Genomic DNA, 15,233 nt, shown 5'->3' on the forward strand with positions numbered 1-15,233 from the left:
CACACAGCATCCTGATGAATACGTCCTCGCTTACACCACAGTACATATTTCCCATTTGATATTGTTTTTCCAACGACTTTATGGCTCGTAAGCATAACTGACTGGTCAGAATGAAATCTTTGCTCGTCACTATTCTTTCTTGCGGTGTTGACTAATGTGTTTATCTCCCATTGTGCACTCTGGCATGTTCATACTGACCCATTGTATGCAAAGATTTCATAAGATCTGTGAAATTAACAAAATCGCTGTATGTAACAAAAACAGACTTGCACCAACCAATGCGAGAAAGATTTGATGAACCCTTTGTTCGTAGCATGTGTGGCTGTAGACACACTTGCTCTGCATGCTCCCGCAATTTAGTGTTGGATCCGGATATTTGCAACTTGTTTTTCTTCTAAGAAGTTTCGACTCACAAAACCTGTTGCGATCCAACCTTAGTCCACAAAGCACCATGACCGAGATTCCAACTCAGATTGTTGTTGTCTGCCGGCTGATTGGAGCGTTCGCCTGGCAACTCTGTGACCAATGCCTTTTTTGCCAGATACTTTGGGGTTACCAATTGGATCATCAAACTCAGTGACTTTGAAACAAATAGCCTGCTCTCCAGTGCCTCTTGAGAGGACTCTTCACGATGATCGAGCATTGTTTGTTGCACCAAGCCCGACGGCTTCTGGACGTATAGCAACCAGAGACCAAAGATCATCAGAATCAACGGGATTTCAAGGAACTTCTGGACGAATTCCAGAGAATTACTGTGGGAGGCAATGGGGTGCATTATGGAATTAACACCTTTCCATTTCTGCCCTTAGTGAAACGTTGAGCCCCCATGGTCAGATCAACATACCATGCGTAACCTTTGCTTGTTGCTGAAGCACGAGGCCTGATGAGACGCATCTGGTGCAAGAAGAACTTTGAGCACTGAAGAGAGAGGCGTTGTGCTCATCACAGCATACTGTGCCAACCATCATTCTAGAGCTCGGAGATCTCTGGGACATTTCAACAACCAGGAAGAACAAGCAGGCCCATTAGGCTTTCTAGCTACACAGGGGGAGAAAGCCCAAAGGTGCTGTCCTCTGAGGCTTCTAATGTTGAGCAGCAAGAGGCAGCGCGTCCACTCCAGAAGCTCTTACAACCAATGACCAGTTCTATACCTAGAGCCAATCTCTGCTGCAGATGCAAGAAGGTCAGTCTCAGCCTTCTCTGCCTCAAAAGCCAAGGCCAAGGCAGAGGGAACTGGGCATCGAGCCCTCAGACTCACCTGAAAAAGGTACTGGGCTTCAGTTCCATGGGACCCTTGGGAAGGCTATCAGGTTGATCAATTGATGACCCAGACCAGGACCCAAACCCCGCTAATTCGTCCCTACCTCATGACAGACCATAGCTAATCATGAGATAATCCAGAGGGTCACCCAGCACTACAATCTGCAGATGCATGTAGTGCAAGAAGAGAATAAGTTCCTCCTTGTCAAAAACCGAGCGATCAGTACAGTACCGACCCATGCTTATACGCATGATGAAAACTGCTACTGAGAATTTTAGGGAACCACAGGAGGTCAGAGTCAGCCCCTGATGTCCCAGTGTACATTCAGGGCCAAGTCCCCCCAGAATCACTTGTTGATCACACAGAGCAAACATGTGCCTGAATTCAGGCAACTGGTGATGCCCCTCCAACTGAGAAGGAGGGTAAAAGAATTGACACCAGTGGCAAGCGCCTGGCACGCAGCAGCCACACTTAGTCATATCCCCAACTATGTTGGTTTGCCCTCCCAGTATATCAGACATCCTCGGGAGGAAATGCAGTACTAATCAAGCCCCTCCTTGATGCACATAGAAAGAGGAGATAGCAGAAGTAGCAGAAGGCAAAGTTCTATCTAACGCCAATATTAGATGCACCTTGGATGCGGCACACACTTCGTCCAGAGCAAGCAACAAACCAGAAGTGGGGCCAGAGCTCCAGCAGCCACTGAATGACAAGGCTACCAGCACCAGGAGAACTCCCTTCTGGACTTATCACCCCAGGACCTTCACAGGAAGTGTTTACTGGTGCAACAGCCAAGGCAAAGTGCAAGGCAACACCAACCAGGGTGCCTGAGCCACAAAGCAATGACTCTCCTTCCATTCCCCCAAATCATACAACAACTGTCAGGGAAAGACAGAGGTTTTTCGTCGGGAAAGATTTACCACTGACAGATGGGTGCTCTCAGTAGCATGGCAGAGAGCATGGCTGGTGGAATGCCTAGAATTCCACACCAGTCCACCAAACATTCAGCCCGGTCCGTCACGGCTAATTAGTGCCACGGCTATTATCTTTAAAGAATCTTGGGAACTGACCTCTTCTAGCCCCCTCGACATACAAGGAATCGAGGGGCTAAACTTCTGCTTCCAAGTCTATGCTATGGTATCTTTATCAGGCCTGCTTATTTATAGGCCAACGGACTGCGCAGCAAATATCACTTATGATCTCTGCAATTATAGTGTCCAAAAATCGTTAGCTCATACATACTTCATGGCACTTGGGGACTTTAATTTTCACGTCAATTATCCCAACTGTCCTCAAGCAACTCAGCTAATTTCATCGTTAGCAGCTGCTAATCTACTGCAAATGATATCAGGTCCTACACACAAGGCAGGCCACACTTTAGATTTCGTTTTTTCCAATATTCAGGCAATGACAATGGAAACACCTCGACCCCTGGTCTGGTCAGATCACTACCTGATCCCTTTTTCAATCAGACTGGCCAAAGTAAGCCAGGCCAGAGGTAAGCGGCCCACTATGTAGAGAAAGTGGAACAACCTAACGGCTGAAACCTTGGGTCCTATTTTAGAAATAGACCCACCTTTCCCTACCTCAGATCCTAATATAGATGCCCTGGCACTGACCCATTGGATTGCCTTGGTGGTGGATGCCGTCGCACCAGTCAAAATGATGCTATTGCGCAGACAATCCATCAGCTCCGTGATTTTTGGAGGCATTCCGAGAGGAAAAAAGTAGCTGCAAGAGATTAGAACGACAATGGAGATCAAAGTACAGTGACGCAGCAAAGGCATGCTATAAAAATGACTTGAAAAACTTACATAAATCAATAAAAACGGCCAGAAGACAATGTATTGCTTCCTGTATATATAAGGCGGACCATTCGGGTAAAGAAGTATTTAAGGTTGTTCAATCCTTCTTTAAGCCAAGAGCTATTGACACTGAAGTGACCTCGACACCAGCTATGTGCGAAGACATTTCTAATTTCTTCGACAATAAAATCTTAAAGGTGTATGACACCTTCTCTGCCCTTGTAGCAACAGAGAAATTAGATTCATCTTCGGTCAGAGTGCAGGCCGGGTTTTAGTACAGAGACGACCCTCATAGAGGTGGCGGAGTCGGTAAGATAGGCATTAGATTCAGGGGCATCAGCAATGCTGGTGCTCTTGGATCTATCTGCAGCATTTGATACGATTGACCACGCCAGGCTGCTACAGAGACTGGAAAACATTGGCCTGGGTGGGAAGGTGCGGGCCTGGCTGCAGTCCTACTTGAGTTGAATTTAAGGCCCTGACCCTGGCCTACCGCGCGTTGCAGGGAAAATGCGCAACTTATCTTAAATTAAGATTCCCCCGATATAAGCAGGCTCGGTCCCTGCGCTCTAATACTCAGAATTTGCTCCATGTTCCACGCTTCTCGAAGGCTCGGATTGGGGGTAGAGTGCTTTCCGCCAGAATAGCCAAAATGTGGAAAGCCTTACCACTATCTCTTCGAAATGCTAATACAGAGCCTTGCTTTAGGTAACAGCTGAAGACGTGGCTATTAAATCAATAATTTTAGCTCCCCGTGTTTTTTTACTACTTGGTATGTGTCACTAGCTCACTAAGCACGGGACTCCTCCTTGCGAGGTAGCTGATTGCGCTATATAAAACTTCAGTATTATTATTATTATTATTCAAGGCCACGTCTTCAGGCAAGATCATCTACAGCTGCTAAAGGAGGAGGTGCTGGCTCTCCTAGTCAAAAGGGCCATCGAGACAATGCCCCCATATCAGCGCAGCCCTCCCTCTGCTAATATCCAAGGATGGATCCCTGCATCCATTCTAGTCCTCTAGCTCCTGAACCAACACACCCCATCAGAGTATTTCCACCACCTACAGGACATCTTTCCGCTGCTCCAAAAATCGGGTATTTATGTATAGATGTAAAAGAAAAAGATGCTAAATACATGTTTCTGGCTACAACATTATAGCATTGTTTTAAATATTACATTGGTTGCTCGGTCATATTCCAACACAAACAGTTTACAGTATGTTACTCACCTCCTCTGAATCCTGCTGGGACATTGCTCTCTCTCTTTTTCAGTGACCCTATAAAAGAAACACAATTCCAGACAGTGTGGTCCTTCCCTATGGAAAACATAGAGGTAAAAGGGTTATCACTGATCCACAGCTTCCCCTGTCCCTTCCCTGTTAAGAGCTCAGGTGGAAAGAAAGCCAGACACACCTCCTGCTTCTTCAGTATAAACAGGACAGATATTCAGGACGGTACGCACATACAGTATCTGCCTTCCTTAAGAAAACCAAATGGAGACAAGAGGCTAGGTACTCACATTCTCCACACTCGACAAACACAGGCGCCTCTCTGCACAGGGAGATGAAACCACCCACAAATTAACATTGTGGCATTAAGAGCACATAGAAAAAATGAGCATAGACTCACATACATAAAGCGTGCAGACAGACGAAAGCGCCAGGGAACGCAGAGTGCAGTACAAACAGCACATAGAGGAAAGAGTACAGACAACATACACAAACAGCAGAGAGAGAGGAAAGCACATACAAATGCAGTGTGGTATAGCCAGCACATATAGACAAGTGCATAGCCAACATAGCCCGAGGAAAGCATCAGGTAAGTTACAGTGCAGTTTAAACAGCAAGTAAAGGAAAAAGCACAACCTCAAAAATACAAACAGCACAGAGAGGAAAGAGACCAGATACACACATTCTCCACAACCAACCGAACAGCACAAAGAGGTAAAACCTAAACAGACACAACCCACCTCCATCTGGCCGACAGACAGAAAAGAAGGAAAAAAGTGCAGCTCCACAAATACAAAAACAAAGAGGAGAAAACACCTACGAACGCAGTTTGGTATAAACAGCACAGAGAAAAGAGTGCAGTCCCACATACACAAGCAGCACAGAGAGAGGTAAGCACCAGGAAAAGCAGAGAGCGGTATAATCATCACAGAGGAAAGAGCACAAACCCATGTACACAAAAATCAAAAAGAGAGGAAGAAGACCAGATGCACACATTCTGCACACCCAAACGAACAGCACAGAGAGGTAAGAACTTATACAAACACAACCTCACCTCCCTGTGGGACACAGAGAGGGAAAGCTACAGACAGGACCAGAAAACCTGAACAGCTGCTTACACTTTAGCCAACCCACCAGACATCTAAGCTCTACCTCATTCACACTCGCACTCATTCCACGCATCCGCAAAAGCAAAAGTGGAGTTTGCTCATTCTCCTACATTGCACCCAAGACATGGAACAACCTCTCTCAACACATCAGAGCCTCCTCCTGGAGCTTCCTATAAGTACCTTGGGGTCCACAAACCTACAACCCTGCCCAAGACACTGGATACCCTCTTGGGTTATTAGTTTGCCATACAGATCAATATAACATAACACAACTGGAGGGAATCACAGAGTGGTATTAACAGCACATGCAGAAAGGAGCACAGATCCTCAAACAGCAAAAATAGAGGAAAGCACCATGGAACGCAGGGTGCTGCATAAACAGTACATAGAGGAAAAACCTCAGACACAAAAGCCCATCCTATTAAAAGCACAAACGGAGACCCACCGACACAAGCAGAACAGCAAGAGGAAATCACCAATGCATTCACGCAGAGGCACGAGTACAAAACCCACAAGCACAAGTAGTACAGAGAGAGGAAGGCACCCAGGCCTGCAAAGTGCAGTATACAAAGCATAGTGGGTGTAGAGCACAGATGCACATGCACAACAAGAAGAAATCACCAGGGAACAAAGCACAGTATAAACAGCACAGAGAGGAAACATCACAGAGCCAGAAAGAGCAGAAAGCATGCAGGCACACACAGTAGAGTATAAACAGCACACAGAGGGAAGATCAGAACCACAAACACGGAGTACAGTGAGAGGAAACCACACAGGCATGTATAGTGCGGTATAAGTAGCACGTACAGTAAATCAATCAATCAATCAAGGCATTTATATAGCGCACTACTCACCCGGAGGGTCTCAAGGCGCTGGGGGGGAGGGGGTCCGCTACTGCTCGAACAGCCAGGTCTTGAGCTGCTTCCTGAAGGCAAGGTGGTCCTGGGTCAGGCGGAGGTGGGTCGGGAGGGAGTTCCAAGTCTTGGCGGCCAGGTAGGAGAAGGACCTTCCTCCTGTGGTGGCTCTTCGGATGCGGGGGACGGTGGCGAGGGCGTGGCTGGTCGATCGAAGCTGGCGTTTGGGAGCGTAGAAGTTGAGGCGGCTGTTGAGGTATCCTGGGCCTTGGTTGTGTAGGGCTTTGTGTGCGTGGGTGAGGAGCCGGAAGGTGATTCTTTTGTTGACCGGGAGCCAGTGCAGGTCTCTCAGGTGTCCAGAGATGTGGCTGCGGCGGGGGATGTTCAGGATGAGTCGTGCTGAGGTGTTCTGGATCCGCTGGAGTCTCTTCTGGAGTTTGGCGGTGGTTCCGGCGTAGAGGGAGTTGCCGTAGTCCAGACGGCTGGTGACGAGGGCCTGGGTGACCGTCTTCCTGGTCTCGGTGGGGATCCATCGGAAGATCTTACGTAGCATGCGCAGGATGTTGAAGCATGACGAGGAGACGGCGTTGACTTGTCAGGTCATGGAGAGGGAGGAGTCCAGGATGAAGCCCAGGTTGCGTGCGTGGTCTGTTGGTTTGGGTGCGCTGCCCAGGGCGGGGGGCCACCAGGAGTCGTCCCAGGCGGAGGGTGAGGATCCCAGGATGAGGACTTCCGTCTTGTCCGAGTTCAGTCTCAGGCTGCTGTTCGACATCCATTTGGCTACGTCTGTCATCCCTTCGTGCAGGTTGGCTCTGGCGGTGGCGGGGTCGTTGGTGAGGGAGAGGATCAGCTGGGTGTCGTCGGCGTAGGAGATGATGTTGAGGTTGTGCTGGCGTGCGATGGCTGCGAGGGGGCTCATGTAGACGTTGAAGAGTGTTGGGCTGAGCGAGGAGCCTTGAGGAACGCCGCAGATGACTTCGGTGGCCTCCGATCTGAACGGGGGAGGCGGACTCTCTGTATCCTTCCGGCGAGGAAGGAGATGATCCACTCCAGTGCCTTCTCCTGGATTCCGACGTTGCTGAGGCGCTGTACTAGGGTACGGTGGCAGACCGTGTCGAAGGCCGCGGAGAGGTCCAGGAGGATGAGGGCCGCTGTTTCTCCGTTGTCGAGCAGGGCTCGGATGTCATCGGTAGCTGCGATCAGGGCGGTCTCGGTGCTGTGGTTGGCCCGGAAGCCAGACTGCGAGAGGTCGAGGGAACCGTTCGTCTCGAGGAAGGCGGCCAGTTGTTTGTTGACGGTCTTCTCGATTATTTTTGCCGGAAACGGGAGCAGCGAGATGGGGCGGTAGTTCTTGAGGTCGGTGGGGTCGGCTGATGGTTTCTTGAGTAGAGCGCTGAGTTCGGCGTGCTTCCAGCTTTCCGGGAAGGTAGCGGTGTTGAAGGAGGTGTTGATGATGTCCCACAGGTGGGGTGCGATGACAGCGTCGGCTTTGTTGAAGACGTGGTGAGGGCAGGGGTCTGTTGGAGATCCGGAGTGGATGGAGTTCATCGTGCGGATGGTGTCTTCGGTGCTGATCGGGGTCCAGGCGCGGAGGGTGGTGGTGGGGGGAGGTGGTTCCGTTGTGGCGTGCGTCGGTTGAGTGCTGAAGCTGTTGTGTATGTCCGCGATCTTGTTGTGGAAGTAAGAGGCGAGGGAGTTGCAGAGGTCTTGCGAAGGGGTAATGTCGTTGTTTCAGGCGTTGGGGTTGGAGAGCTCTTTCACGATGTTGAAGAGTTCCTTGCTGTTGTGTGCGTTGTTGTCCAGTCGTTCCTTGAATGCGGTTTTCTTGGTGGCGTGGATCAGTTGGTGGTGTTTTCGGGTGGCGAGCTTGAGGGCGGTCATGTTGTCCGGTGTTGGGTCTCTGCGCCAGGTTTTCTCGAGTGCTCTGCAGTTCTTCTTGGAGCTCTTGAGTTCGTCGTTAAACCATGGGGCTTTCTTGCTGCCGGGTCTGCTCGGTGGGGTCTTCAGAGGGGCCAGGTCGTCTGCGCAGTCGCTGATCCATTTCGTGAGGTTGGTGGCCGCTTGGCTGGGGTTCGTGAGGTTGGTGGCCGCTTGGCTGGGGTTCGTTGTGCTGGTGGGAGGGTTCTTGCTCAGGGAAGTAGCGAGCTGGTCTGCCGTGACCTTGTTCCAGCTTCTGCGGGGAGCCTGTTGCTGGTGATGGTGGAGCGTGGTCCTTCTGAAGCTGAAGTGGACGCAGCTGTGGTCTGTCCAGTGGAGTCCGGTGGCGTGGCTGAAGGCGATGTCCTTGCTGGAGGAGAAGACCGGGTCGAGTGTGTGTCCGGCGTAGTCGGTGGGGGTGGTCACCAGTTGCTTGAGTCCGAGGTTGGCGAGGTTGTCCAGCAGGGTGGTGTTGCGGTCGTTGTTGTTCTCCAGGTGGAAGTTGAGGTCCCCAAGGAGGATGTAGTCGGCGGAGGGGAGGGCGTGTGGGCTGATGAAGTCGGCGATGTCTTCGCTGAATTGTGTGCGTGGTCCCGGGGGTCTGTAGATGAGGGTGCCTCTGAGGGTGGTCTTGGGGTTGACGTGGATCTGGAAGTGCAGGTGTTCGGCGGGTGCGAGGGTGTCGGCGGTGTTGGTCGTGATGCGGATGGTGTTCCTGTGGATGATGGCAATGCCTCCTCCGGTCTGGTTGACGCGGTCACTCCGGATGATCTTGTAGCCGTCTGGGATGGCGATGGCGATGTCGGGCGCTGAGGAGGCGTTCATCCAGGTTTCCGTGAGGAAGGCGACGTCCGGGGCTGTGGTGTCGAGCAGATTCCAGAGTTCGACGGCGTGTCTGTGGACGGAGCGGGTGTTGAGCAGGATGCACTTTAGGTGGGTGCTGCTGGTGTTCGGCTTGGTGGGTGCTGGTGTGGCGTGGGTCCGGTTGCATGTGAACTTGCAGGAGTGGCAGCTGAAGGGTCCGTGGGTGCGTCTCGGTGTTGCTCGGTAGCACCCCGGGGATCGGCCGGTGTTGAGTGCGTTGAGTTCGGTGGCGTTGTAGGTCCGGCGGGTCGGCTTCCGGCTGTGGGGGCCAGGGGTCCTGGCGCTGGGCGCGGTCCAGGCGCAGACGGGCTTACCTTTGGCGCACCTTCGGCGCGCAGGGGGCGCGCCCGCTGCGCGTAGGCCACTCTGCCATATGTGGAGAGTGGGGGGGCGGAGCGAGGGAGGGGCAGCTGGGAGGCGGAGCGAGGGAGGGGCAGCTGGGAGGCGGGGAGTGGGGCGGTGAATGGGGAGGGCTGCAGAGGAGAGGGGCGGGGAGCGGGGAGGTGGCGGGAAGCGCGGCAGGGGCCGGGGGCGCCGAAAACACAGGGGGACAATATTACAGTACTAAACAGAACGGTGATACAAAAATAAAACAGGGGGCTGACAAAACTACAGTACTAACCAGAACGGGGATACAGAAAATAAAACAGGGGGCTAACAGTACGCCGGGGGAAACAGCGACGGAGTCACAGAGGTACAATCTTACCAGGAGCCGAAGCACAGGGGGAGACAGATGGAGCGCGATAACAGCGCGGCGCAGGCGGGGCAAGGGCAGCAATCAGCGGGTCACAGGGTCACAGCTGGCAGGGTCCCGGCTGCGGGCAGCGGCGGCACTAGAAGGAGCAAGGGGCAGCCTGGACGCACTCACGAGGAGTGTGCGAGGTGCGTGGGGGTGACCGGGCCGGTCACCCCCGGTTACCAGAGGTAAACAGCACAGACCAAAACCACAAACAGCAGAGAGAGGAGAAAGAACTTAGGAAAGCAGAATGCAGTAGAAACAGCACACAATGGAACCAGAACAGACCCACAGACAGTACAGAGAAAGGAAAGCAGCCAAGAAAGCACAGTGCAGTATAAACATCATAGAGAAAAGAACATAGGGCCAGATGTTTCAAGAAAGGATTTTGCGACTCCCTAATTGCGAATCACAAGGATTCGCAATTAGGGAATTACAAAATGCAATGTATGAAGGTGTGCAGTACACCTTTTGCGATTCATAGGGTGTTGCAAATGACCTACCTCATGAATATTGATGAGGTAGGTCGCAATTTGCGACCCCCTAGGAATTGCAAAAATCACGGGGATGGTGGCCTGCTGAGATCAGCAGACCACCATGTTCGTAATTGCTTTTAAATAAAGCAATCTTTTTTTCGTAAACAGCCCGTTTTCCTTAAAGGAAAACAAGATGCTTTACAAAACGAAAAATGAAGTTTTCTTTTAATTTTTTTTTAAGAGCATTCCATGGGACCACTGCCTGCTCTTAAAAATGGTTTTACAAACATTCACAAAGGGAAGGGGTCCCTTGGGGACCCCTTCTTATTTGCGAATGGGTTATCACCTTCTTGAAGTAGGTGGTAACATGCGAATGTTTTGCGACCAGAATTGCAGCCACAAAACATTCATACATACCGATTCGATATTAGGAAGGGACGCCCTAAACACGCCCCTTCCCAATACCGAATCGCAACTCCGTTTTGCGATTCGGTAACAGGTTACCGAATCGCAAACTTAGGTTTGCTACATCGGAAAATTAATTTTTGTGTCTGCAAACGGGCAGATTAGTTTGTGAATGCAAAAAGGCTTGATACATTCGGCCCATAGAGCCATAAGCAGAACAGTTGAACCCACACACTGCAGTAGAAAATGCACACAGGGAGAAGACAACAGACTCGCAAACAGCACTGAGAGAGCTAAGCGCTGATGCATGCTCACTGCAGGACAAAACAGTGCAGTATAAACAGCGCACATAGGAAAGACCACAGACTAAAAAACATAAACAGCACTGAGAGAGCCAAGCACCGATGCATGCACACTGCAGGACAACACAGTGCAGTATAAACAGCACACACAGGAAAGAGCACAGACTAAAAAACATAAACAGCACTGAGAGAGCCAAGCACCGATGCATGCGCACTGCAGGACAACACAGTGCAGTATAAACAGCATACACAGGAAAGAGCACAGACTAAAAAACATAAACAGCACTGAGAGAGCCAAGCACCGATGCACGTTCACTGCAGTATAGAGAGCACCCACAGGAAAGAGCACAACCTCACATGCACAAACAGTACAGCAAGGGGGAGGCACCAAGGAGCGCACAGTGCAGTATAAACAGCACACACAGGAGACAGCACAGACCCACGTGCAGAAACAGCACACAAAGAGGAAAGCACCCAAGTACGTGCAGTATAAAGGGCACCAAGAAGAAAGACAGAAGAATTACAAACACAAACAGCACAGAAAGGAAAACAGCACAGAGAGGAAAACAGCACAGAACAGAGAGGAAAACCGCACAGAACAGAGAGGAAAACAGCACAGAGAGGAAAACAGCACAGAGAGGAAAACAGCACAGAGAAGAAAACAGCACAGAGAAGAAAACAGCACAGAGAGGAAAACAGCACAGAGAAGAAAACAGCACAGGACAGAAAACAGCACAGCACAGAGAGGAAAACAGCACAGACAGGAAAATAGAACAGACAGGAAAACAGCACAGAGAAGAAAACAGCACAGAGAAGAAAACAGCACAGGACAGAAAACAGCACAGCACAGAGAGGAAAACAGCACAGACAGGAAAACAGAACAGACAGGAAAACAGCACAGAGAGGAAAACAGCACAGAGAAGAAAACAGCACAGAGAGGAAAACAGCACCGAGAGGAAAACAGCACAGAGAGGAAAACAGCACAGAGAGGAAAACAGCACAGAGAGGAAAACAGCACAGAGAAGAAAACAGCACAGAGAAGAAAACAGCACAGATAAGAAAACAGCACAGACAGGAAAACAGCACAGACAGGAAAACAGCACAGACAGGAAAACAGCACAGACAGGAAAACAGCACAGACAGGAAAACAGAACAGACAGGAAAACAGCACAGACAGGAAAACAGCACAGACAGGAAAACAGCACAGACAGGAAAACAGCACAGAGAAGAAAACAGCACAGAGAAGAAAACAGCACAGAGAAGAAAACAGCACAGAGAAGAAAACAGCACAGAGAAGAAAACAGCACAGGACAGAAAACAGCACAGCACAGACAGGAAAACAGCACAGACAGGAAAACAGCACAGACAGGAAAACAGCACAGAGAGGAAAACAGCACAGACAGGAAAACAGCACAGACAGGAAAACAGCACAGACAGGAAAACAGCACAGACAGGAAAACAGTACAGACAGGAAAACAGCACAGACAGGAAAACAGCACAGACAGGAAAACAGCACAGCACAGAGAGGAAAACAGAACAGACCAGAAAACAGCACAAAGCCCCCAGGCAAGCACAGAGCAACAGCACTGAAGAAGAACAAACACAGAACCTGCAATGAGAGAGGAAAACACCAATGTACGCCCAGTGCAGTATAAAGTGCCTGGAGAGAAGGGAGCACCGAGAGAACTGAGCATAAGGAGGCAGTATGAGCAGCACCCCCAGGAAGGAGCAGGGAAAGGGGGAGCCCCCAGGCAGGCACAGAGGAACAACCATGGACCTACCCTGGGGGTTCACTGCAGCCAGGGGCCCGGGGCCACACACCGCCTCCTGCACAGGTCACACGTCGGGTCTGCCCAGGATCCACTTCCGGCCGCGAGGGAGCTGCGAACACGGCCGGGAGGAAGCTGTCAGCTCATGGTCAGTGAAGGAGCTCTTCCAGGATGTGAGGTGATCTGCGCATGCTCGGGGCAAACTTGTGCACAACCTCCCGAGCATGCGCACTACACATCAACATAGTTCTGGGCATGCGCAGTAGAAGCCCATGCAAATCTCCTCGATTAGAAACTAGTGCACATACTCCTGGGCATGCGCAGTACAAACGTCTGGTTATACATACTTGGTCTCTTGACCATGCGCAGTACAAGCCGCTTTCTTAAGCTCACGATAGTTCGCAAAAATAGAGGAAGGACTACACATTTACATCGATGACGCGGCTCAACATGGCCGCCCTCGACCCAAGAGAAACACAGAAGAGGGACTAGGAACACACATACATTGTCATTTAAAACCAGCATCATCTTTACATGGCTTACTCATAACAGCTGCTTACTAGCCTTGCTTTGGAAGACATAAAAAAAAGTGTCTCTCGCTGTTTTCAGTTTACCCTCTCAAACAAGCATTGAAAATGCAAGAGGTCTAAAGCCATTTGCTTTGCTAATGGTATTGTTTCTATAGCAAAGCAAATGGCTTTAACTTAATGAAAGGCGAGACCTATTGCATTTTCAATGCTTGTTATTTACGCTGCTAGCATAGAGCTCACGCATACATGCCAATAGACTCGATTCAGGTGGGAGACTACCGATGTTTCAAGCCAAAAATGGCTTTATTTGAGCTGTCTCCCGCCTGAAATTGCATATTCTACAATAGAAGTCAATGGAGAATTTTCATTCTCCCGATATTTTATTTTAAATCTCCCACGTCCCGGTCCTAAAATGTTGGTATCTATGAGCTCACTCAACAGTCGGGTCATTAATATTATTTACGCTTTCCGCATAGAACTCCTGTCTCAAAAAGCAGCATGCTGCTGGGGTGTTATTAATATTTACGCTTCCAGCATAGATTGCAGGTCTCCGAAAGCAGAAGATGTCCGGTTTGTTATTAAAAGTGGAACTTTGCGGGCGCCGATATTTTGCGCGTTGCTTTTAGTGAGACAGATTAGAGAGCCGCACTGTTCAAGCTTTCCTGATCATCTGTAATTAAATACGGAGTCGGGGGATTCTCAGAAGGCGTTTAGAGAAGCTGCAGTGAACCAAAGTCATGCTGCTGTGTGAGAGTGGTACAAAAGGGGGTGGTGATGGATGGAGCATCTGAACCAATCAAACACTCACACCCAGTCAAAAGATCTGGGTTTAATCCATCACCGTTCTTTAGCCCACTCTGCCACCCCAGTTCCGACATGGCCATATGCAAATCAGTCTGACCCTGTGCCTCATGGGAAGAGTCCAGCCCGAACTGCCAAGCCATGCCTTCCCTGGACCGGAAATAAGTATCCTGGGACCGGTTTCTGGCATTTCAGCCGTCTTCAGCCGTGTGAGAGTGGGATTTTTATTAATGAGAATACAAAAAGCTGGCATATTCTTAGCCTGGCTTGCATGTAGTTACCAGGTAACCAGTGTATGGTAATTCATAAGCGAAATTTAAATCTTTGTGAGGGGAGCAGGTGCTGTGCAGAATGGTTGCGATTTCTAGGAAAACAACCTGTGGGATCTGCTGAGGCGACTGCCGGGCTGGGTGGGTCGGATGGGGAACCCGGGGGAGAGAGGAGGTAAAGAGAGGGAGAGACAGGCTGCAGAGAGCGCTGGAGACAGAGAGAGATGGGCTGCGCAAGAAAGTGAGAGTGAGAGAGAAATGGCAGACACAGGAATATAGGAGGAAGAGTAAGGAGGTGAGAGGAGAGTAAGAGACAGGATATCCTAAGGAGAGAGGAACGCAGAGGGAGAGAGAGAGGCTGAATAGGGCAAATAAGAGGAGAGAGAGAGGTGGTGGTAAGTGAGGAACCACGAGGAGAGAAGATAGCTAAAGCCATAGAGTAATAGAGAGAGGGAGATAGATTAAGAGGGGGATGGAGCCAGAGAGAAAGACGGTGAGATGGGAGAGAAGATGTAAAAGGAAGAAGAAAGCGAGCGAGAAAAAGATAACAAGAAAACGATAAAGAGTTAAAGAGTATGAATGCGAAAAAGAGAAAGGGAGAGAGGGTAAGAGTGAGAGGCTGGCGAGAGAGAGAGAGAGAAGGATGGAGATAAAAAAGCAAGTGAGAGCAGGAAAAGACAGAGCGGAGATTGAAAAAGCAAAAATAAAATAGGGAGCGAGAGGGAGTGACAGAGACATCTAGGAGAGAGAGACAGGAGGTGAGAGAGGCTGATAGTGTGGGAGCGTTGAGAAGCGAGGAAAAAGAAAAGGGAGCGAGGAAGGTTGGGAGACAGAAAGAAACGTAATGGGGGTTATAAAACAGCAAGATGGAAAGAGAGAGCACGCACTTGAAGACGAGATGATAG

At 50.1% G+C, this 15,233-nt stretch overlaps 1 protein-coding gene across 2 annotated transcripts in view; it reads right to left on the bottom strand.

Annotated features, from left to right (window-relative positions):
• Window positions 1-12,893, bottom strand: part of LOC144770941 (uncharacterized) — a 118,256-nt gene extending 105,363 nt beyond the window's left edge. The window contains exons 1-2 of one of the 2 annotated variants that reach the window (XM_078655778.1): window positions 12,741-12,893; window positions 4,297-4,344 (exon numbers count right to left, since the gene is read on the bottom strand). In XM_078655778.1, the coding sequence (XP_078511904.1) occupies window positions 4,297-4,320 (24 nt within the window). In that variant the 5' untranslated portion in view covers window positions 4,321-4,344; window positions 12,741-12,893. Of the gene's footprint in view, window positions 1-4,296; window positions 4,384-12,740 lie in introns of both variants that reach the window. The other variant, XM_078655777.1, reaches the window with a different exon arrangement.
• Window positions 12,894-15,233: the final 2,340 nt, after the last annotated feature.

Source organism: Lissotriton helveticus, chromosome 7 (genome assembly GCF_964261635.1).
Source record: "Lissotriton helveticus chromosome 7, aLisHel1.1, whole genome shotgun sequence".
Lineage (NCBI taxonomy): Eukaryota > Metazoa > Chordata > Amphibia > Caudata > Salamandridae > Lissotriton > Lissotriton helveticus.